The sequence below is a fragment of the Caloenas nicobarica genome, chromosome 12, assembly GCF_036013445.1.
Source record: "Caloenas nicobarica isolate bCalNic1 chromosome 12, bCalNic1.hap1, whole genome shotgun sequence".
NCBI lineage: Eukaryota > Metazoa > Chordata > Aves > Columbiformes > Columbidae > Caloenas > Caloenas nicobarica.
The window spans coordinates 12057721-12079888 of NC_088256.1; the positions used below are offsets into that span (position 1 = coordinate 12057721).

General features: G+C 43.8%; 1 protein-coding gene across 1 annotated transcript in view; it reads left to right on the plus strand.

Moving 5' to 3' along the window:
• The window catches only part of GPR50 (G protein-coupled receptor 50), a 41177-nt gene extending 26440 nt beyond the window's left edge, over window positions 1–14737 (plus strand). The window contains 1 exon segment of the mRNA XM_065643352.1: window positions 13796–14737. Within this exon segment, the coding sequence (XP_065499424.1) occupies window positions 13796–14661 (866 nt within the window). The 3' untranslated portion in view covers window positions 14662–14737.
• Window positions 14738–22168: the final 7431 nt, after the last annotated feature.

The following is a 22168-nucleotide window of genomic DNA, read 5'->3' on the forward strand; positions in this document are numbered from 1 at the left end:
CTTTTCGGCTGTATTTGCCACTTGGGCGGTGTGTTTCTGGCTGTCAGAACTCTTACAGAGTTCTAATGAAGTGTGGCACTTTTTTCTTTTTCCCACAGCTGTCATTTGTCATTTGATATAAATCTGCCTTGTTACAGCTTTATTCCTGAATAAATGATAAAAGGACACTTGGTATCAGCAGACAGTGCTGGCATGAGAGTTTCTGCTTTGCTGCTAATGCAGAAGAAGCCATTGCTCTCGTTTTAAAGGATGTGCTATGTAGCTGAATTTGGGAAAGACTTTGAGCTCTGGAGGGAACCAAAGCTGACCTCTTCCTCTCTTCTGCCCTTTGCTACTGCCTTGTCCTAATTAGCAGTTAAACTCCAAGCCCTGCACTCCTGGTGCTGAGACGCTGCCTTCCAGCTGTTGCTCTGGGTTTATTTTTCATTGTGGTGCAGTCAATACCGTGTGTTTCTCCACTGTGCTCCCACATGAAGGCTCTTACATCCTCTGGGTTAGCAGACACGGGCCCATGCTCCTTGGGGTGCATCTTCCCCACCCTGGAGCCAGGGAGACGGGACAGCCAGAACTGGGAGATGTGGGAGCCGGGGCAGGGTGGGCCCCTGGGGACGTTCTTGGGTGGTTCAGGCTGGAGAGTTTGCTGCAAGAGCTGGGTCTCTGTTATTTGTTGTAAATCTGTTACTGAAGCTGCAAATCCTGATTCCTTCTAGCTCTGACGTTACAAATACCTCCCTGGAGTCCTTAGAATATATGCAGATACTTGACTGAACTCTTTGAGTCTGTTAAAAACTTCTTGTGGTTCTGCAAGGGTGGCCCTGCCGGACTGGAGGTGACCTCCTTGCTCTCAGAGGTGTTTCTTGAGCTGCCTAAATGAACGTACAACCAATGCTGATGCATTCACATGCCTGACAGGGAAATGCACACCATATGACAACGTGATGCCAGCTCTGCTCAGAGAGCAGAGAGCATTTGCTGGACTCCCCTCAGTTTCTCATTAAAGTGCAAAGCTCTTATCTGTTTCCAGCAATATGCCAAGCAAATTTTTTGACAGAATCTCCACAAATATCTTTGCAGTGCACAGCAAGCTCGCCTTGGATCTCCCTTTCCTGTCTGTGTTTCTAACAGGTTGCTCTGGGGGCTCCCCGTGAAGGAGATTGGCAGCTTGCTGTGAGTTTTTGTTGCTCACTGTGGTACACTCGTGTTACACTCCTGCTGAGAACTAGACATTTTTGTCCTTTCTACCCCGTCAAATCAAACCCCTCTCAGAAGGTATTCTAAATGATATGCGATATTGCAAATACCCTTAAGATTTCAGGATGAATGTATGACATCTGTGTTTGCACTTGGACACAAAGACTTCTCATTAGAAGCCTCTGTATTAAGCCCATGCTTCATTTCATCCTGATGTAGCTCCTGAAATATTCAGTTACTTTGGAGTTTGTTGATAAACAACAAGACTTCACTGGGGAGAGATAACAACATGGCACTTCAGCAATTAAATTAAAAGTATCTGTGAATCCTACTAAGGAGTGGAAATGGAGGGTCACAAATTGTTATGAAGAGACTGGGAGGCAGGAAGTAACATTTTGTGCATGATGAATGATGGTGCTTTAAAAAAATGCCATTGTTAGAAAAAGTCTAAGAGTGGGGAAGAGGTCTTTTCATAAATTGCTTAGAGTGAGTGAGGTTTTTCTCTTAAAAATTTAGGAGTCTTGACCATTTGTCTTGTCTCTGGAGAGGATGGCAAATTAAAGTGTGTCCTCTAAAACTGACAGAAGTTCCAACACTTCAGCAGCAAAAGGCAGTGTGAAAAGTTGTAGCTCTTTCTATTTTGCCCCTGCCTGGGGGAAGGTTTTACGCTGACTTAAGGTGCTGTTGAGTTATTCCTTTGTTCCTGAGCTTGCTCAACCAATGCATGTCTAAAACACCTTTTTGTAGCAAGAGGGGTGGAAGGCAGCTTGGATTTGAGTAAGGGCAGCGTCCATCTAGAAATGCTGCTTCTTGTCAGTAATTTTTAGGAGGAGATGCCATGCCTGAGGGGGATGGTCAACCAACCTCCCCAGGTCCCTTCCAGCTCTGTTGACCCTGATGGGTTTCATAGTCAAACCCATGGATGTACAAACACTGAAAGGGGGAGCAGAGTCTCCCTTACCAACCCCTGACTGGCTTAAAAGGTCCACTTGGGGTTAGCATTTGAAGGGTTGCATGCAGCCTTTTCTGAGCCTCCGTGACCGTAACGGGAGTCATAAGGCTCAAGTTACACATTACTGCTTTGAAGTATCTCGGTATGGATGTTAAGTGGTTTCAGAGAGAAGAAATCTGTGTGATTTATTTCTTGCTGAGAAAAGTTCAATAGAGATAAAAAGTAAAAGGAGGCGGAAAGTTTAAGGCGATACTAAGAGCATCATCACTTGATGGTGATTATATAACTCTGAAAGTAGACCTGCCCTTATCACTACAGACAAGAAAGTAGGACTCGGGGGTATTTCAGGATTAGGCAGTTGAGCTAAGTACCTCAGAGTTCCTTTGGCTTACATGGATGGCTGGTTTTCCAGTATCTTTTATTCTTTCTGGTGTTTTTTGCTGAGAGCAAAACTCTTGTGTGAGAGCAGAATACAGAGATGCTCTTGTGGTGGAAGCTGTCGATGGCAGAGGTGTCTGCCAGCCTCGTCAGCAATGATCCCCAAACACAACATCTCCCTTTCATTGTGCGTATTGCTGCCTACAAGTAAGGCTACTTACTTCAAGAGGTTCCTCCAGTAATAGTCATAGTGCCATGAACTCTTATTTTCCTTTAAGCCAGTTGGATATTAGCTACCATTAGAGTCCCTGTCCAGATCAGTGTTAGAGCACACCCATATGAACCATTTGTTCACATGGACTCCTGTTGGACTGTGGACTTTACTGCAAAAATGTCTTCTCTGTTTCAATATACCCACATTGCACTCAAAGATGTTTAAGTTTCATAAGTCATTAGGAAAAAAACAGAAGCAGATGCCTTCCACCAATACATTTGGGACTTCCTAGTCTGAGTTTTGCAGATCGATTGTTTCTTATAGCTCATCCTGTACCTAGCCTTGACAAGAATTCTGTAAACCATGTGGAATACCTGAAGTGAAGCTTTTGCTGGTGTTCTGGGAACCACTGGTTTTGGATTTTTTTCTGGGAAAATTTAAAAGGTGCTTTAGGGCATGTGTTGTTTTTTTGGAGATATTTTTTTCCAGTATCATTATTATTCTTATTGAATCGACTTTAACTGTTTGCATTAGACTTTTGCTGATGCAATTGTATCAGAGTACCTAAAGTGTTCCCAGGTGAAAGTAACTCTCCATTTGAAATGGGATTAGTAAATAGTTGTAAATGAACCAGGAGGTCCAGAGTAGATTTCCTTTCCAGTCTCTTACTTACATGCATTACTTCTCTCACAGTTCACATAGTTGTGACAAAGCCATCAAACCTTGAGTCTCTTTCTTTCCCTATTTGTAAGGTGAGGAATATTACTCCTCTTCCTGGCAGATTGTAAAGGCTGGATGAACAGTAATTCAGGTAGCTCAACCTTTTTCCTTGCCATGGGCCTGGATGGTGGGTTTGGAGGACTGACTGCATAGGAATGTAAGTAGCTCTGGACAGATATGCTGCTTTCCTGTCCTTCATGGTACCATTTCTCTTCCAACCTCATCCTCCCTGCACGTGCCTACTGTGGCAGTACCTACTTCATTGCCAGGTCCAGTATGAGGCCGCAGGAGAGAAAAAAACATGGTCTGGAAGGAATTCTTATACTAAATCTACCCCATAGCTTTTTTGTATAACCTGTTTTATAACACTGGCCATCAGATGTTTGAAAAACTGTATATTAAAGTCATCAGAAGAAATGCAAATCAATAGCTGTGTGACGCTGTAAGGCATACCAGGACCATGCTGGAGCCTACAATGAGCCTATCACCTTGGAGATAAATGGGATCCCAATTCTATTTCTTTCTCCTAACTCTAGTGGCAACTGCTGTGCAGAAGCAGAATAAATATCCTACCCCAATAATCACCCCACTACTGCCGTAACACCCCGGCCTTCATTTACGTAACCTCTATTCAGTTTGGTGCCTAACTATCAGTCCCTTCGATTTCAGTGCTGGAAAGATGAGTAGGAAGGAGCTGGCTTGTTACATGACTGGTGAAAAGGCCATTTATGAGAAATCTGATATGTGCTCAGCACACCTCCGTCGACACCAGCATGTGCTGGCCCCTGCCCACGAGTCATAGTCAGCAAGGTCTCTGCTTGGCCAGTGAATTATTCACCCCAAACCCAAATCAGGGAGGGACTTCAGAAGGCCAGCTTTGGCTTAGGAAGGCATCCAGCCTTTGACTGATTAGATCCTGGGGTGTCAGGCTGCAATCTTGGTGCATAAGACAGAAGACCCCAAGCATGTTAAGCCCAGAGAATATTCAAGAGCGCCAAGATGAAAGATAGAGAGAAACAGGCCTGCTTTCCCTCCATCTCCTGCTAGCCATTTCTTCAGTCTCGTTACTCAATGCGTTGTTTATAGCAGGAGGAGGAGGATGCTGTGTAATTACAGTGAGAACAGATTTAACAGCTAAGGTAAATTAAATGCAGCTCCATTACAGCAGACTGCAGTGTTCATTTGCCTGTCAGCAACTCTGCTTTTCCCCTGCAAGTTCTGCACCCTGCAGCTGTCTGTGTGATGGCACTCTTCCCTGCATCCCCGCCTTCCTCTTTCTTGGGGCTTTGACACCTGCTTGCAGGACAGTTTTTCATAATTAAGTAACCCTAAGATTTGTCCCATAATTCTGTAAGAAAAGTGCAGACCGGTAAAACTTCATTTTCATGCTTTTCAAGACACCTTGCAGAGGTAGCAGATTGGCAAGCTCACTTGCACTGGGTTTGTTTCAGATTTGCCTTACCTGTGTGAGATCAGATTCTGGTTCAAGGAGTGGCATTTGTTTACCCTCTCTGAAACAAACGACAAAGGCATTTCAGCTGAATAGTCTGGCACAGACTAATCTGTCTTGGCAGTGGAGAACAGGAATTCATGAAGTTTCTGAGGAGGCAAGATTTGTTGGGAAGGGAAACAACCCTCCTTAGACCAGCCCAGGATGGGAAAAGTGGATAAGCTTCCTCTGGGCACACAAGCCCATCTCAGCACCCCTGAGCTGAGGACGTGCAGAGCACAGCTTAGTGTGTGTGTACCAGCATAACTCTGTGCTGTTCTATTACTATTCCTCTAATTATTGATTTAGGCTTAGTTATTTCATATGTTAATTACTCTTTTATTGGGTCTAAAAATGTCCTCTATCTTTATACAGCAACTGGCTTATTTTTATGTTAGTCTCCTGTTCTTGTTGCACAGAGTGCTAGAGGTGATACTGATGCCAGGATCAGTATGTGTTAGAGGTCTGTCCTGAGCTTCCAGTAGAAAGTGAAGCTGGATTCAGGGCAGCCTTTTGTGTTGTGCTGCTCTGTGTCCAGACTGAGCTTTTTCTCTATGGTCTGAGCTCAACTTGCTCTCTCCTGAAGTTGGGTACTGTATGATACTACTTTGTTTCACATCTGAATCTTTAAAAAGGATATTAGGGTGTATATTGAATAAGGCATCTGAATTTGGTATTACAGCATCTAATGCAGCCAAAAAGTGAACCTATGTGTGTGCACAACCAAGTGTTATAAAAATTACCTTCAAGTATTCGTAGGAATACAAAGCTGGCTGCTTTGAGTCTGCATCTTGGTCAGTCCTCACCTCACAGGACTTCTTCAGTTTATCCTAAGGCTTAACCAACAGACCAGCCACAGTCTGAGAATGTGGTGCCTGTAGCAGACTTGGACAAGATTTGGTCCAGAATGAGCTAAAGGCTAAATGTCCTTCACTGATATAAACATTTTTGTGTGATGATTTTTTTTTTTGTACTAGCTTTGTCATTTCCATATATTATACAATTTGAAAGAGTTACAAGGAAAAAAAAAATTACTCCTAACTAGAAAGAACTGGGACTGGAGAGAGACCCCAAAACAAGCTGTTAGTTGTGGCAGGGTAACATCTGCTCCTTGGAGTGGAGGTCCATGGGTGCAGTGACTGGTGCTGTCACTAAGGTTTAGTCAACAAGCCGTGCTGGGGAAGCACAAGGAGGAGCAGGAGCCAGCTCCTGGGCTCGGCTGGGTTGGTTTGGCAGAGCTCACCAGGGCAGTCAGACGTGATTTTTATCACTAAAATCAGCTGTGTGTTCATATCTGACTACACACTCTGCCTGTCAGCTGCCCAGGAATCGGTTGCTTGACCATAGCTGCTTTCCAGGCCAGAAACACACTTTGACCGGCACCGGTAGCAAAAGAGCGTTATTAAGTCTATCAAGCCTGAGTTCACAGATTTTATTTTAGAATAGTAACAGATGGCAAATGGTGGCAGTACAGCTGCCAGGACCAGGAGAGGATGGATGCTGGTTTGTCAGTTCAATGGATGCTGGCAATAATTCACATTTATGTTTATACAGAGCCTTTCCTGTTTCAGAGCACTTTACAAACCAGTTGATAAATAATGGGCTTGGAGTTCACATGGGCTGGTAGAGCTCGTCTCTGTGCTCGTGTAGCCAGTGTGTGAGGCTAAACATAAGGGCATCAGCCTGCACAAGAATTAGGCAGCTTCTTAAAATCACATAGTACCACTCACCAGGGATCTCATAGTCTTACAGCAGGCTATAAGTTTGATGACAGGAGTCTGGGGCACATAACTAGGAGGAGTACTTTTTATCACTTTTTTGGTATATATTAAGAGCCAGATCAAGACCTCCACTTACTCCTCCTCCATTGCTAGCAGATCCAGTCGCCATAATCACATCCAGGAAAAATATCACACTAACAAGAGCTAAGTTTAGAAATCCCAAAGAATTGCAGCATCGTGGTTTTCCCTCATGAGAAGGTACAGAACTTCCACGAAGACACAGGAAGAAGTAATTAAAAGGCACATAAATGAACAGAAAATAGTATTTTTGAATAGTTGCAAATTGTTGGTGGTAGGTAAAACATTGACTTTACATAGTTTCCCTTTTATAATATCTTCAGATCATCTTTTTGTACATCTTAGCTGAGCAGGACATGTTAGGATTAATGTGGAGTAACAGCGGGAAGCTTTCCAAACAGTGTTTCTCTGGGATGGTCTAAAAACTTCATTATGTGTTTAAAATATCTGAAACTCTGAAAATGGAGAAGTCACTCTGCAGTGATACCAAAAGAAGGCCAAACACTTTTTAAAGGTCCAGGAGAAGAGGTAATTTAAACTCATTTTTATTCAGTCGAGAATGCATATCCAGCTACCATCTGCCTTACACCAAGGGAAAAATCGCCTCCTTTACTTTATTTGCAGTGTAATGGTAAGTGATAGAAGGAAAGATATAAAATCATGCGAGCAGGGCTGGTCTCTAATTTCTGCCCATTTCCACAGACTTCTGAGCTCAGATACAACTTTGAATCTGATTTGCCTTAGCCAAATGAAAGTTATGAATCTCTGAGGTGTAAACACTGCGATTGATTGCCCTTTGCTGCATTCAGTTAGAGCAGCTGAAGGCATGGCTCGAATATGTTTTTGACAGCAATACGATTAAAATGTCATGACCTAAAAGTAAGTCTAAAATCCAGTAATCCAGTCCTCCACCTAGCAGTGTAAGCAACTCTTTAACTATCAGCCAAAATAACATATGGCGCATAACAAAATAAATGTAATTGAAGTGCTGGGGAGCTGGTCCTTTCTACTTCAGTAAATACCGTGAGGCTTTTCTCCTCCTACTGGAAGCAAGTCTTTCTCTCAGGTCCAGAGGGAAAGGCAGCTTTCATGCCACTGTGGCAATGTTCTGCCGAGGTGGCTGATGAAGCTTGCGGTCATGATGCCAAAGTGATGCTGATGTCTGATCACGCAAGGGCGCAGGAGGAGGCTGAGAGTTCGCTTTGCAAACTGCCTCCTGCTCTGCCCTGGAGTGTAATGTTTTTGTCCAGGACCTTCATGGTGTCCTTAAATTGGATATTTCCATGTTCTCTAGCCTTACCTCCTAAGGATGCTGTGGGCTGGCAATACCTCCTGTCCTGTTCTTTACCCTCTATATCGTTTTATGCAGTACAGTCAGAATTTGAGACCAGCTGGCAGCCCAACTGCAATGTCTGTTTAACTGGAGGAAACCATGCTTTATCCCCCTCTGAATCCTGATGGAGTAATGATAACAGATAATTGATTGAATGCTTTTTCCTTTCTTGTTTATTCCTCTCTTTGAACAGACTACCTAAATACACAAAATCCTCAATTAAAATTTGTGGATTAGTGAATTGAACAGCAGATTTTTTTTTTTTTCTTCTATTGCCTGGATCTCAGGAAGAGTTTCTCTGATTTTTTTTCACTCGTGCTCCCTTGTGAAACATTTTCAGTTGTCAAAATGGGTAAGTGCACTCTCGGCTGTTGTGTAGGCACATCAGATGCATCAGTGCTTATCAGAATGCTGAGAAGAGACAATAATTAACAGTCTGGGATTTCCCATGTGCCAATTTGTTGCTGTGTGTGTGGTATTCACAGTGCCGTGGAAGCCAAGAGCTTGCGTGGAGCATGTCGGGTCGTAGTCCCCTATAGAAGGAGGGTTCTTAATTCTCTTTGATGAGGCAAACACTCTCTTTCCTGGAGTGATCCTTTCGAGTTTGTGTTGTAAGAGATGCTTGTCAGACTGAGGGCTGCAGGATCAGGATCCCCCAACACCATAGTATTGCTATCCATCTACATTACAGCAGTATATGATCAATATGATTGCACACAGCCAATGAGATCTTTCTATTACAAAAAGAAGAAAATTGGTCTGAAAGTGTTTTCTATGAACTGCCAGTTACCTTGCAGAACCGAGCGTGCACTTCACATCTGCAGACTGGAGGTTAGTGAAATACAAGTAAACACAGTGAGTGGCAGGTAAAAACAAACAAGAAAAGCAGGCTATCAAAGCTAATAAAGAGTCTTGTTGCATGCTGAATAAAGCTTTTATGATTTTATCTTTTTGCTTCAGGCAAACAGTACATTTTGTTTCTCTTTTGCAGTGAGCATAAGCTTTGGAAAGTTAAATATAGTGTATTAGGTTATGGTAAGTGGTCATTGCAGGCTTGCTTTACAGTCATAGCCTGTTAAATTGTTTACTGAACCTTATTTTATATATATCTCTGAGTTTGATGTGAGTCTTAATTCCAGTTTATCTACTTGTAGACATGAGTCTGAGTTTTTCATAAAACCTGAAAGGACTAAGATAAGGTTTAAGACGCTTTTTATTATAAGCCGCAAATAGTAAGGCGTCACCACAAACATACCAGTCACCCCAGTAAACTTTTAGCATTATGTCATTGTGTATCTTAGCACGTTTTTCTCACCACCGGTTGCTACACCTGCAGTTCTACAACTCCTCGTTATTCTGGCTGCAGCTGGACAGACGCCAGGATCTGATCTCCCTGCTGGGAAGGGGTTGGCACACCGGGGGCACACATGTCCATCATGCTCATGGGTCAGCTTCTCACCTGCTGGGCTTGAGGCACTTGTGTGGAGTTTTCTTTGCCCTAAAATGCTGTGCTGGGCACCAGCTATTTGGGAGCAACTCAACTGCCTGCCAAGCAGCTGGCAGTAGGGCATGACCTGGACAGCAGAGCCCTCATGCCCCCTCAGTCGGAGCTGGACCCTGCCAGACAAGCAGAAGTTGATCGCAAAACTGTTTCTTGGCTTTGGTGCAGCTGCTGCCTCTCAGGACGTTTTAGTTTCAGCATTGAGTTTACAGGTAACAGTGTTCACTTCAGGCTGCACTGAGCATCTGTATCTTGTTAACCTGAAGGAAATACCTCGATAATATTTTAGCAAAGAATGTGAGTGTAAGAGAGCTTTATATGGATAGCAGAGAACAAGAGTTTTGGGTGCTTGTTTTGGACATTGAGATGTAGAAAAATAGACAATTTTCAGAAAAATATTTTAGGTACTTCCCTCTCCCCTCTCCACCTTTTAACCCTGCCTCTAGGTTCAGGATACCTAAAACACAGCCCATGTGTCCTAAAGCCCACGGCTGCTGTGTGGGAACAGCAGGTAGAGGCTCGATCTCTGCAACTGGAACTTCTGCACCGAGAGATTTCCCACAGCCCCTTGAGGCAGGCAGGGCCAACGACCCCTGGTCTTATACAGTGATGCTCAGTTAGTGTCTGTAGAAGAATCATGTCCTTTTGTATGAAAGTCAAGTGGAGTTTGGGCAGCCTGCCATTGAAGACCTTTATGTGTGCTGTTTATTGACTCGCAGAACTCATTGCGGTATTTCCACATTTCCTAGCGCCAGGACTTGACAGTAAGTCCTCAGATAACCTGTGTTGTTGGATAATCCAGGCAAAATGAGAGGCAGGGCCAGGGCACTGCTGGAATACAGGAGCAGGCTGTTGGCGTGAGCAGAAACAGGATTTTAGGAGTCTGGGAGGGAGGAGGGGAGCTCAATGGCAGGAGTACTAGGGCAGAAGATGTTCTGGGATAAATTCCCTTTTTGCATTACTTGCACATTCTCTCTGCTGGTGGGCATCAGGTTGTTTTGTGGTTTTTTTCCAAACAATTTGTGGATTACACTGTGAACAGTGTATCCTACCTCTATAATCTATAGCTTTGTGTTGGACCTCTGCAATGTAAAAAGATTTAAAGTTTATTTGAAAAGGTGGCCAAGTCCTTATTACCAGTATGCTTGTGACGGACTTGCCTTTCTCCACCATTCATACTTCCTCGTGTTTGACTCCATAACTGGGGGATAGAGCACAGTGGCACACAAACGAATTTATACTAAGTAGAAGTTAAAAACAGGACGGAAAATACAAAAGCTAATGAGGAAATATAGTCACATGCCAACAAAGAGAAAAAGATTGGAAAATAGTGTCACAGAAGCAGATAATTTTAAATTTGAGTTAAAGTCCTGCTGGTATTATTTATGGGCAAGACTGCTTTGTTTTACAGTGGAAAAATTTTAAAAAACATGCAGTAGTGAAGATCATTGGCAGGAGACTGCTCTTTACTTTCCCTAAAAGCCACACATTAGATGTTTTCCCATTCTGCAATGGTTTTGGGAGTGAGGGTCCAATCTCATCCTACAGAGGACAAGGACACGAGCCTTTGGCCACAGGGCCCAGCACACGGTGGTCTCGTAGCAAACCAGGGATTGCAAGGCTGAAGCGCTGTTTCACTCAAGTTGCTCTTATTTGAGTAATTAGCTAGAAGCCAGTTCCCATACTTTGAACAGCATGTTCTATTTTGGAGCCATGCAATGTAGCCCCTCTTTTCATGCCTATATTTTTATTTAATACTTCTCCCAACTATTCAAGTTAGTGAAGAAAGACTGACAGAGACTGCACATTTCTCCTAGCAGCTGGTAGTGAAGCGAGGCTAATAATTTTCCGTATGATTTTGCTAAGTTTTGGATTAAATGCACGGATGTGCTGCCTTAAGTAGGGAATATCCAGCTTTGTTCTGCTTTGCCTGATTCAGAACTGGGTGTTGATTGTGGCTGTCTGTCACCCCCAGCATTTGCAGAGGCTTGCTGTCTGACTGCCCGTGTATATCAATGTGTGTCCAAGTGGGACAGGCCCAGTGGAGAGGGAGGGTTGTGGTCCCAGCAGTGGAGTCTGCCTCCAGCAAGTCTCCTAAATTGGGTTGCTGATACATCTGTCTCCGATTTGCTGTCTTGAAAACTGTTTTGGAAAACCTTTCCGAAAGGAAATTCTGGTGCTGGGGACACATTTTGCTTTTTGTTGAGGTGGCATATTTTTGGTTGAAGGATTAAAAGTTTTGCTGCAGAAGAGCATTCCCTCTCTAGGGTGCCTGTGCGAGCGCTAAGCCTGATCACAGGGGGTTAAGCATAGAGTTAATTATATGGGGACCAGATTCAGCAACTGCACTTTGAAAAGCTCTAAGTAAGATATTAAATCAGCAAAAGAGCTGCACGGAGGCACGGCAGACACAGAAGTTGTGTGCTTTGGTAAACCCGTGCATGTGAAATCTCTCTCTAAAAAGATTTCAGCATTTACGTGACCTCTGCTAATATTTATTTTAAAATAACACTTTGTGTCAGCTGTCTCAGCTCCACACTGCCGTGGGCTGTTCTCAAGTCTGGACTGTTTTGCAGTCAGCGTGAAGTGGACTCTGCTGCCTGATATGAACAGTCGACTTGTCCTTATAGTTTTTGTTGGCAACATAGCGATGAGCCAACTGCAGTGGCAATGTGGCCGTGATTTCTGCCAGCCCTTGGGTGTATTTTTCAAATACTGAAGCCAGTGAGCTAGCTGAACTGAGATCTCAGAGACTCCCTTCATGGATACTACAGAAAAAGACCTCTTTTTTAGTGTTTTTTCAATATAATCTGGTAGACAGCAGGATATGGGGGTTTGAAGAGAAGGTGCAGGTGTGATCAGTGGGCTGGGATGTTGCCTGTAACACACAGGCGCATAGGTGTTAACACCTTAAGTGTATTAAACATAGCCTTTACTGGTACTCGAGTAATATTTTCCTTCCTGCCACTGCAGATGTACCTGAAGGTAGTAGAGTTAGGATAAAATACTTTTTCTAGTGTGCTGCCCTCTAATTGCATTGTTGAGCTCCTCCTGAAATGACAATTTATTTAGTCATCAAAAAGCTGAATTTTGACAGATGTCCTTTTCAACATTATAGTTGGTCCTGTGGTCACACCAGTTCCCGAAAGACCTCAAGGTCCCTTTCTTAATGCACTCCTCTGCTCTGACTGGCAAGTGGAACAGAGAGGGGGTTTTGCCTTCCTAACAGTACACTAGACTCGTGTAATGAGTAAGTGCTGTTAGGAAGTCACTGGCTGCGCGAGTCCTTGGAGGGTGCTCCACGCAGCGGGGTTGACCAGAGTTGTCCCACGCAATGTGCCATTTTCAGTCCAGCAAGGCTTAAATTATTTCATATTCGCACAGACTCTCAACTCTCTTCATTTTAGAGCCTAAACGGACAACCTGCAGCATGTGCTCTGCAGAGGTGGCTGACAGCAGCTTATTAATCATATTCCCTGCCCAGGCCCAGACAGTGTAGGAGTGATTTACCTTCCATATTGCACTGGAAAACTTTAATATGAAAGTAACAGGAAAACATATGAAATAAGATAAGCACATGAAGGCTGGCTGCATCATGCCTCCTGGAAGAACACACATTCCTTAGTGTGAGCACTGCAGAAATTTGGTGAAAATATACCTATTCACATGCAAAAGACCAAAAAAGACATTTCCCATGCCACTGCTGTCAGTGCAATGAATAAACCATTGAAAACTTGACCTGACTGCCCCAATTCTTTGGCCCATGAGGGACAGAGCTTATGTGAAGTGTCACTATGTGGTGTTATATAGATTATGTCCTGTATAGTATTTAAAGGAATTAAGTTCTCCGCAGGACAGTGGATGCTAGGTGGCTGCCTGGTGACTGCAGAAGTGCTGGCTGCTTAACAAGGACAGCAAAATCCTTCTCTCCTACACAACTTAGAGGATGGCAGGAACCTGACCCAGAGCTATAGTTGGATTTAAGATTTAGAATTTTCCAATTTAGAATTTTCTGAAGAAGGAACATGCAGGTTAATCATGGCTAGTTATTCTCCATTGCTGTCACTAGTAGAGCAAGTTCTTATTTTCCAGGGTTTCAAATTTCAAATGGAAGGTAGAATGAAGCCTGTGAGAAGAGTTAGGCCTAAAGAGGAGTTCTGAGTTGCAGGTCGTCTGGTCCTACGCTAACCTCTCACAGTCTCTTCTCCTTTTTTGTAGGGAACATCTTTGTTGTGAGTTTGTCTGTCGCAGACCTCGTGGTTGCGGTTTACCCATACCCTCTGATCTTGAGTGCCATTTTCCATAATGGATGGACCATGGGAAATGTTCACTGCCAGATAAGTGGGTTCCTGATGGGCTTAAGTGTCATCGGGTCCATTTTCAACATCACGGCAATCGCAATCAACCGCTACTGCTACATCTGCCACAGCCTTCGGTACGATAAGCTCTTCAACCTGAAGAACACCTGGTGCTATCTCTGCGTGACCTGGATACTCACAGTGGTGGCAATTGTGCCAAACTTCTTTGTTGGCTCCTTGCAGTATGACCCCCGGATTTACTCCTGCACCTTTGCCCAGACGGTGAGTACATCGTACACCATCACAGTGGTGGTGGTTCACTTCATCGTCCCACTGTCCATAGTGACGTTTTGTTACCTACGGATCTGGATTTTGGTGCTTCAAGTCAAACACCGGGTAAGACAAGACTGCAAGCAGAAGCTCAGAGCAGCCGACATCCGGAATTTCTTGACTATGTTTGTGGTTTTTGTCCTTTTTGCTGTGTGCTGGGGACCGTTAAACTTTATTGGCCTTGCTGTTTCAATTAATCCTTCAAAAGTGCAACCACACATTCCAGAATGGCTTTTTGTCCTGAGCTATTTTATGGCCTATTTTAACAGCTGCCTCAATGCTGTGATCTATGGGCTTCTTAACCAGAATTTCCGGAAGGAATACAAAAGGATCCTGCTGACGCTCCGGACTCCCAGGATGCTCTTCATCGATGTGTCCAAGGGTGGAACAGAAGGGATGAAAAGCAAGCAGTCTCCAGCCGTAACAAACAACAACCAAGCTGAAATACACTTATGAGTCAGAACAGTACTATTTATTTTGGATTACAGTAGTGTATATAATATATAAAAGCCTTTCTGTGTGGGCATTTCACAGCTGGTGTTGCTGCCTGTTGTGCAAGGAAGGAGTCTGCTACCTTTCGTGCTTAGCTTATCACTGTGACATTAAGGCTTTGAGTAAGGATTTTCAGAATGGAAATGACTGATTTTTATCTTTTCTTTTTCCTATGCCATCTTTCACCACGTGCCTAATTAATTAGTTTGGTTGCTTTTGCCACAAGCATGCCAATACCCTCAAAAAGGGAATCGTTCAGAGTGCATGGGGAAATGCAGTTATGCTTGAAATGCAGCCTTCAAGAGCCAGCAAAATCGCCATGTATTGCAATCAAAACTTTCTTCTCTCCCTCTGAATTCTATTTTTTTTTTAGCATTAATTTAATCCAAACTATAGCAAACAAAATGGAAACTGCATGACTTTTTACCTTTTCACTTGGGTAACAGTATTAGCCAGCAGGCATACATATGGGCATGGTGACTTCCACTGTGCGTGAGTTCATTTTTGTTTTTCTTTTTTCTTAAGCTTTCTTTTCTAAGCCTGGGCTAGATGTGAGGCAGGCAAAAGCCAGACCTGGTGAGTGTCTGATGCACTCATTTTAATTGAATGTCTACAGATATTAAGTACCCTTGCACTTTCCTTCTCAGGCCAGGAGTAAGAGTATAACATATGACATAATCTAATTGCAGGAAGATACTTGGAGCCTGATTCTAATTTAGGCAGTCTCCTGTCATGGCCAGTGTTTATTCCAAATGTCTTTCAGAAGTCCCTGCTACGTGAATGTCATAAAAAAAGATGAACATAGCAGAGTCCCACCTGTTTAATGCAGATGCTGGCTTGTAATTTCCAGTAATATTTACACTTGCAGACAAAGGGAGAGGGAAGTGTTTATTCCAAACATCTCTCCTTTTGCTTACCACATAACATGAATTTAGTGGGGGTGAGAGGCAAGTGGATTTTTTTTTTATTTTTTAAATTTTATTCATATACAAACCTGTAATTAATTCATGGAGCTGGGAGAGGAAAGCTACTTGAGCATATTCATGCATCAGTTTTCAGTTAAAGCCTGAACTCTGTTATCTTTGTCATTGGAAATGATGTCCTGAAGTGCTGGGAAGGCCAGTATCACGTTAGAAACAAGCACATGGGCAAAGATAAGACCTTTTCCTTAATAGAGGGAGGGGAGAGGAGGGGTTGACGGCAGCTGTCTGTAAATATGACTTATTCTTTTTTTCCTTAGCTCCATTGTGAATTCGTCTCCTTATGTTATTAAATGTGTGGATCCTTCTTTGAAATAGTCCCATAAAATCAACAGGTAAAACCCCCCTGGTGCAACTCTACCTTCAAGTGAGCAAACCTGGCCTGCTGCTGGTGTACGGAGAGGGCCAGCGGGAGCTGTGCGATGGAGGGCAGCAGGTCTGAGCCCCGTGGGTCTAATGAGACCAGCAGTCAGCCCTGCTCCTGATCAGAGCGTGCGGTCTTCTCTCTTTGATCACAGCCAAAGTAGGACTAGTTCCAGGGCTGAGCCCTGAATCACTGAGAACGAGACTTTGCAATAGCATGTAGGTGCCTAGAGATAGAGGTACGTAGGATTTACCAAAACCCTGAGCAGGCTAAGTGCCTAATACTTAGTGAAGTTAACAAGCCATTTGTGCATTGCTTGCTGAATGCCACTTGTTGCCGAACACCCCTTCTGCTGATTTTTGTTGGGGGAAGTGGAGTTGAGGGAAATGAAGCCCCTTTATGAAGTGGGCATGGTGCGTCGCTTCAGTGTGGGCTGTGGTGTGCCTGCTGCCATGTGCAGAAGGTTGCCGCAATGCAAGGGGGGGGTCTCTGCATTTATAGGACACCCTGGCGCTTTATGAAGTTTCAAACTTGAACATCTCAGCCATTTCAGATGATTATTATTTTAAAATGCACTGCAGCCAGCCTCCCATAATAGGAATCAAACTGAGTTCTGTTTTGGCCTCTTAATCTGCCTGAGCATGGCCAAATAAAGGTATCTTGACCCTCAGAAATAATGTGGTCCATTTGCCTTCCAGCAAAACCAGTGCGGATGAATTCACACCATTCCATGCAAACAAAATCATTTTGAGTCAAACTTGGATAAGAAAAGCACCGAGTAATCCATAACTGCAGAGACTGTCCTGTCACGCCAAGGAGATGTCCTGTGTTTTGCGATTAGTCTTCAAAGCTGTTTGCAGTTAGCCACAACAGTGTTAGTTAGAATCATGTTAGCAAATATTTTTAAGCATCTAGCGCCAAGCCAAATATACTCCTTTAAGACAATCATGAAGAATCTTGTACAGGTTTGCCAAATGTCTCAAATACCCCACAACTGGGGTTTTATCCTACAAATCCTTGTCTTGTTAACTGAATGTTCAGTGAAGGCAGTGTGTTTTGGTTTTTTGGGGTTTTTTTGTGTTTTTTTTTTTTTTTTTTTAAGCTTGTATTTGCACTATTTCTTATTCAGGCTCCAAAGTAAGAGCCAGTGAGCATTTGAACCAAACCAAGTAAGCCAAAGAGGTCCCGAACAGGCAAGCCGTGGGAGTCTGTGCTAGCACCTGGTAGGAAGGGGGGCAGCAGGAGCACGTTAGGGCACATCCCCAGGACTCACAGAGAGTCACTGCTGGACCAAACTATGCAAAGTGAGAGGGGCATCTGCTTGTCTTCTGCTGCAAGGTCTTTGCAGGGGACAGGCTGAGTACCTGCTGCACTGGGGTGGGTGCTGAGCAGCTCCCTGCACGTGCAGACCCTGCCAGCACCCCGCAGGGTGGGGATGGGTCTGCAATGGGCTCCGTGCGTCTGACAGCACGGAGAGCTTGCCCTGGCGCGACCCGTTCAGAAGTGCTTTGCGTGTCCCAGTAAGTAAGGGCTGACCAAGGCTGAGCCCAGAGCTGGGGTGGTTCAGCTGCTGCGGTTAGAGTCCCGTGTTCGGTCATGCTGGAGCTGAGGTTTGCAATATGAAACATGAAAAGCAGGGAACGTGGCTTCAGACAGAGAACACTGTGCCATTTGCTAGCACCTTGATACAGAGACAGTGCTTAGGATAGGATTTTATACTGACTTATTTTAAAACTACCCAAGCAGCTCCTTATTTATATTAAGAAATGGTTAACAGGGTATAGATAGTGTATTGTGTTAACATTTGTTTACAGAAAAAGAGAAGTGCATCTTAAACTTGGAATCCCGAGCAGTGTCAGAGTTTCCCTGTGGGGATCTAGCTTTAATCCCAATTTGAGCTGTTAAGGAAATCCCACAGTTTAAACCACACTCTGCCAATTCCGCCTGTGGCATACCTACCCTTGAGTCTCAGAAATAACACTGAGACCTCCTATAAACTGGTTTTAAATCGCTTGCTCTGGATTTGACCTGGTGGTGTTGCACACCTAGTCTAGCTCCAAACTCAAAAATTGTTGTACTGAACATGAACTTATGGAGAGGCAGCATTGCCATGAAGGAAGATGAATCTCTTGCCACAAATACTTTTGGACGTTGCTAATGAATGTTATTTAATCTATTTAAGAAGAATGTAACCATTATATTTATATATAAATATATATTGCATATGCTGTTTCCATTTTATCATTTGATTAAGAATCATTCAGTATTCTTCCCTATTGCTATTTTTGTTTATAAAGTAGGTTAATTCCCTTTGCCTGTTAAAACTGTAATAAATCTGCCATTTGACTGCTTATTGGGGTTTGTTTTGTTTTGTTTTTTCCACTTGCAGTTATTTTTTAATAAATGATTGGAACACTAGCTTGGGTTTTGTTGACTCCCAGAAAACAGATTGAGTGGACAAATGTAATTGAGTTCAGGCATACATTAGCTGCCCAGCTCAGACCTGGAAGAGAATGACCCGGTGCACCTGGGACATGTCCTTGGATTCATGTGTTTTCCTTCCACCTGCCTTCGAGACAGCTGCCTGATGCATTATGTCCTTCTCATCGGGGAAGAAACTTTCTCCATATTGCCATTGGTCCCCTTGCCGTGTGTCCCTCCAAGGCCCTTTGCCTTTCTGGTGTTCATGTCATTCCATCGGGTGCTACAGAAGCAAAGACTGTGCCACGTCCATTCCCCTTGCCCTGCAAGCTGAGAAGGAGAGCACAGCCATGCTGTGAACGGGAGGGTTTAGGAGCCAGGGTGGTTGCCAGTCAGGACATGAGGTTGGGTTGGTGGGGAGGTTTGGGGACAGAGAGAGTCCCCCTGGGCTGGAGGCACAGGGAGGGCTGCCACACACTTGGTCTCCATCAAGGAGCTTTGTAAGGATGAGGACTGCTGTATCCAGGATGGTTGTTGTGGGTTTTTTTTGGTTTTTTGCTTTTTCCCCATCTCTGTTTTGGAGCAGATTTCGCTGTATTCAGGCAGGTCTTCAGACAATAGATTCTGTCCATAGGTTGCAGCAATTATATTTCCATGCTGGCTTGACTGGAGCTATTTTTTTGGGGAGTCTCAATGTCACTTCTGAAGCAGGGCTGATGGGAGTATGGAGGGTGTTCCAGTGGTAACTGCAACTGGAGCGCTCTGATTTTTTCACACAAAGCGCCTTGTTCCTGTTTCTTAACCAGATGTCATGTGCAATCATGGTGTTAATGTGAGATTTTCCATTGAAACAAAAAATTGTCGAACAGCCGTGGAGCAGATGTGTTGAATGAACAAGCACTGTTATTCAATGACACCCCGGAGCAGTACTGCTACTTTTTTTTGCTAATCTTTTCCAACAGGCACTGGACTTCACCTGCTGCTTCCACAGTAAATCCTGCAATGCTCGGTGATGTGACACTGAAAGCCGTGTTTATGATAACTGCAGATCCCAAAATGTCCGTCTGAGTAGAGCTGCTACAAAATCCTTGCACAGACTCATACCTGCTATTTCCACCACATGGAACTGAATGAACTGTCAGAAGTGAGGTGGTGTTATTTATTTACTTACTTGTCGCAAAGTGTAGTAACTGGGAGATAAGATACAGCTATAAAAGACAAGAGGTACAGTAATTCAACACCAGGATAAAATCTTACTCACGGTGACTATTTAGAAATCAATATTTGTCCTAATGTATTTACTTTGAAGCTTATAATTTATAACATGAAGCCAGTCAGTAAAGAGCTGCTGCATATGTATTTAGAATTTTATTGGAAAAATGTAAATTACTAGGCCTAATGCAATATTTCTTACCATGAAAGCCCTGAGATAAGAAATGCAGAATGGGTTCTTGCAAGAACTCTGATGGAATATGCAAATTTTTTCGTTGGTGATAAGAACCATAAAATTTGTATCACTCGGCAACTACATTTGTGAATGGAAGCTCCATAATATTGTTAACTGAATTTTAATTTTGTAATGCTTGTTTATCGTATCCACTATTCATATGCTCTAAGTAATGCACTGTACAGCAGAGATAGAATTTACAGTATGGGGTCAGTTTCCAGAGCAAACAATGTGAGTCTAATCATTAACTGAAATATGTTTCTACGTTTTCTTGCAAGCATGGTCTTCCAATAAGGTTTTTAACTCAAATAATAGCTTCTAAGAGGCCAGGGAAACTTTAATGTCTTTTAAATTAGCAGCAACAACTGTGCAGTCATGGCTTGCCTAGATTACCTTTTATATAGATGGAGCCATCAAAAAATTTTATAAATCTGTCCACTTGAAGCACATAATTTATTTTGTATGTAGAATATTTTATGGGTAACGCAGTCAATAAATTGTGATGTCTTTCCTTCTGCATTGTGCTCCCCCCGTGAGCAAAACTTCTGCATTTCCCTGGAAGCAGGATGCAAAATTGTTTCCTCAACTGTAAGCAGGTTGCTTTGCCTCGAGGTAGGTTTCCAGTGGTCTTGATAAGTGTGAGGACAGAGGTATTAATGTGGCATCAAAACACAACAATCTCCTGGGTGAAAAGTGACAGTATTTTGCTATTTTAAAAAAAAAAAAAAAAGGCATGGAAAAAAGCATGAGACAATTTGCAGGAAAAAAGTTGAAAAAGACATTTGTGGTTGAGAGGAAAATTTGGAGGGATTGTATTTACTCGAACTGCGGCCTGGCCAGGGCAATGAAGTTAATGAACCCATTAATATAAAAAATGACCCAGGGATTTTTATGGCACAAGAGCACACAGCTGGCATGGAGCCGGGTCTGTGGCTGCGGGAGCCTCTGTGGCACGAGCAGAGGAAAAGGCAACACGGTAGGTAAAAGTAAAGAAACTTAAAGAAAACCAGAACATACTTCTGAAAATATTAAATGCACAAATGTATTGGTAGTTAAAATGAAAGTTTAGCAGGATTTTGCTTTTTTAGTTGTTATTGTTGTTTTGGTTTTTAAAGAAAAAACAATATTTCCCTTTCTAACGTTTTTGAAATATTACAGAATGCCGCCAGTCAACTTGAACACTCTTTTTTTGGGTATTTGTCCTGATGTCGTTGCAGCACCCTGGCTCCCTGCGATGACATCCTGGCATGGCTGAGGACAAGTGATTTCTCCCAGGCTTCTCCTGCAAGAGGAAATGCAGATGCTCCTTGGCAGGAGCATCCGAGGAGCCCGTTCCTCAAGGAGACAGGGGCTCTGCCAGTAATTCACAGCCAGATCTTGGAGAAAATACTTTCCCTCTTTCCCCCCAGCCGTGATTTAGATGTAGATAAAACAAAGTGGTTATGGTCAAATGCTTCCAAACGACTGTTTTGGTTTGATGCAGTAGCAGCTTTGGAGGACCCTGAGCTGCATGGATGGTGGGCTGGGCAAGGACAGGGTGGGGCTGATGGGCTGATGAGCTGCCCCTGGGCAGGGTGGTGTCACACTCAACCTCACAGGCTTAAATTGCCCTGGGGAGAGGCTCTTCCCTCTCTGGCAGAGGATGGCTGGAGGAGGAGGAGGAGGAGGAAGAAGAAGAAGAAGAAGAAGAAGAAGAAGAAGAAGAAGAAGAGTAAGAGTAAGAGTAAGAGGAAGGTGCTGTGGCCACCATATCTGCCCCAACAGCTGGAAGGGCCCCTGTGGGCTTTCAGCGCTCGAAGGTGGTGTAAAACCTGGCCAACATCCAGCTGCAATGGGGACTGGTGAGACTAAACCACGACATACCTCTTGCTGAGGTGGGAGGGGGCTATCCTGCCTCAGCAGCATGGGGTGCTGAAGGAGGTGAGCCTTGCTTTCTTGGTACTACGCTATTTTTTTTGGAAAGTAAAAATCTGGTTTGGAAAGCAAACGGTGCCTGTGGAAAACGAGGGTTGCTCTGTTGGGGCAACTTATGGCTTCCCCTGCCCTGCTGGTGGTGATGCAGGAGCTAAGGCTACAACAAGGGGCACTTTTCACTGCAAAGCTGGTCCCTGTTGCTGCCCTGTGCTGGCAGTGCCCACCACGCAGCTTATCTCCACTTGTGGGTGTCTGGCCAGGCAGAGCTGGTGTGTTTGTGACGGTGTGAATGACACCGAGCCAAATACACCCAGCTCAGCCTGGGATGTGTGAGAAACAATACAT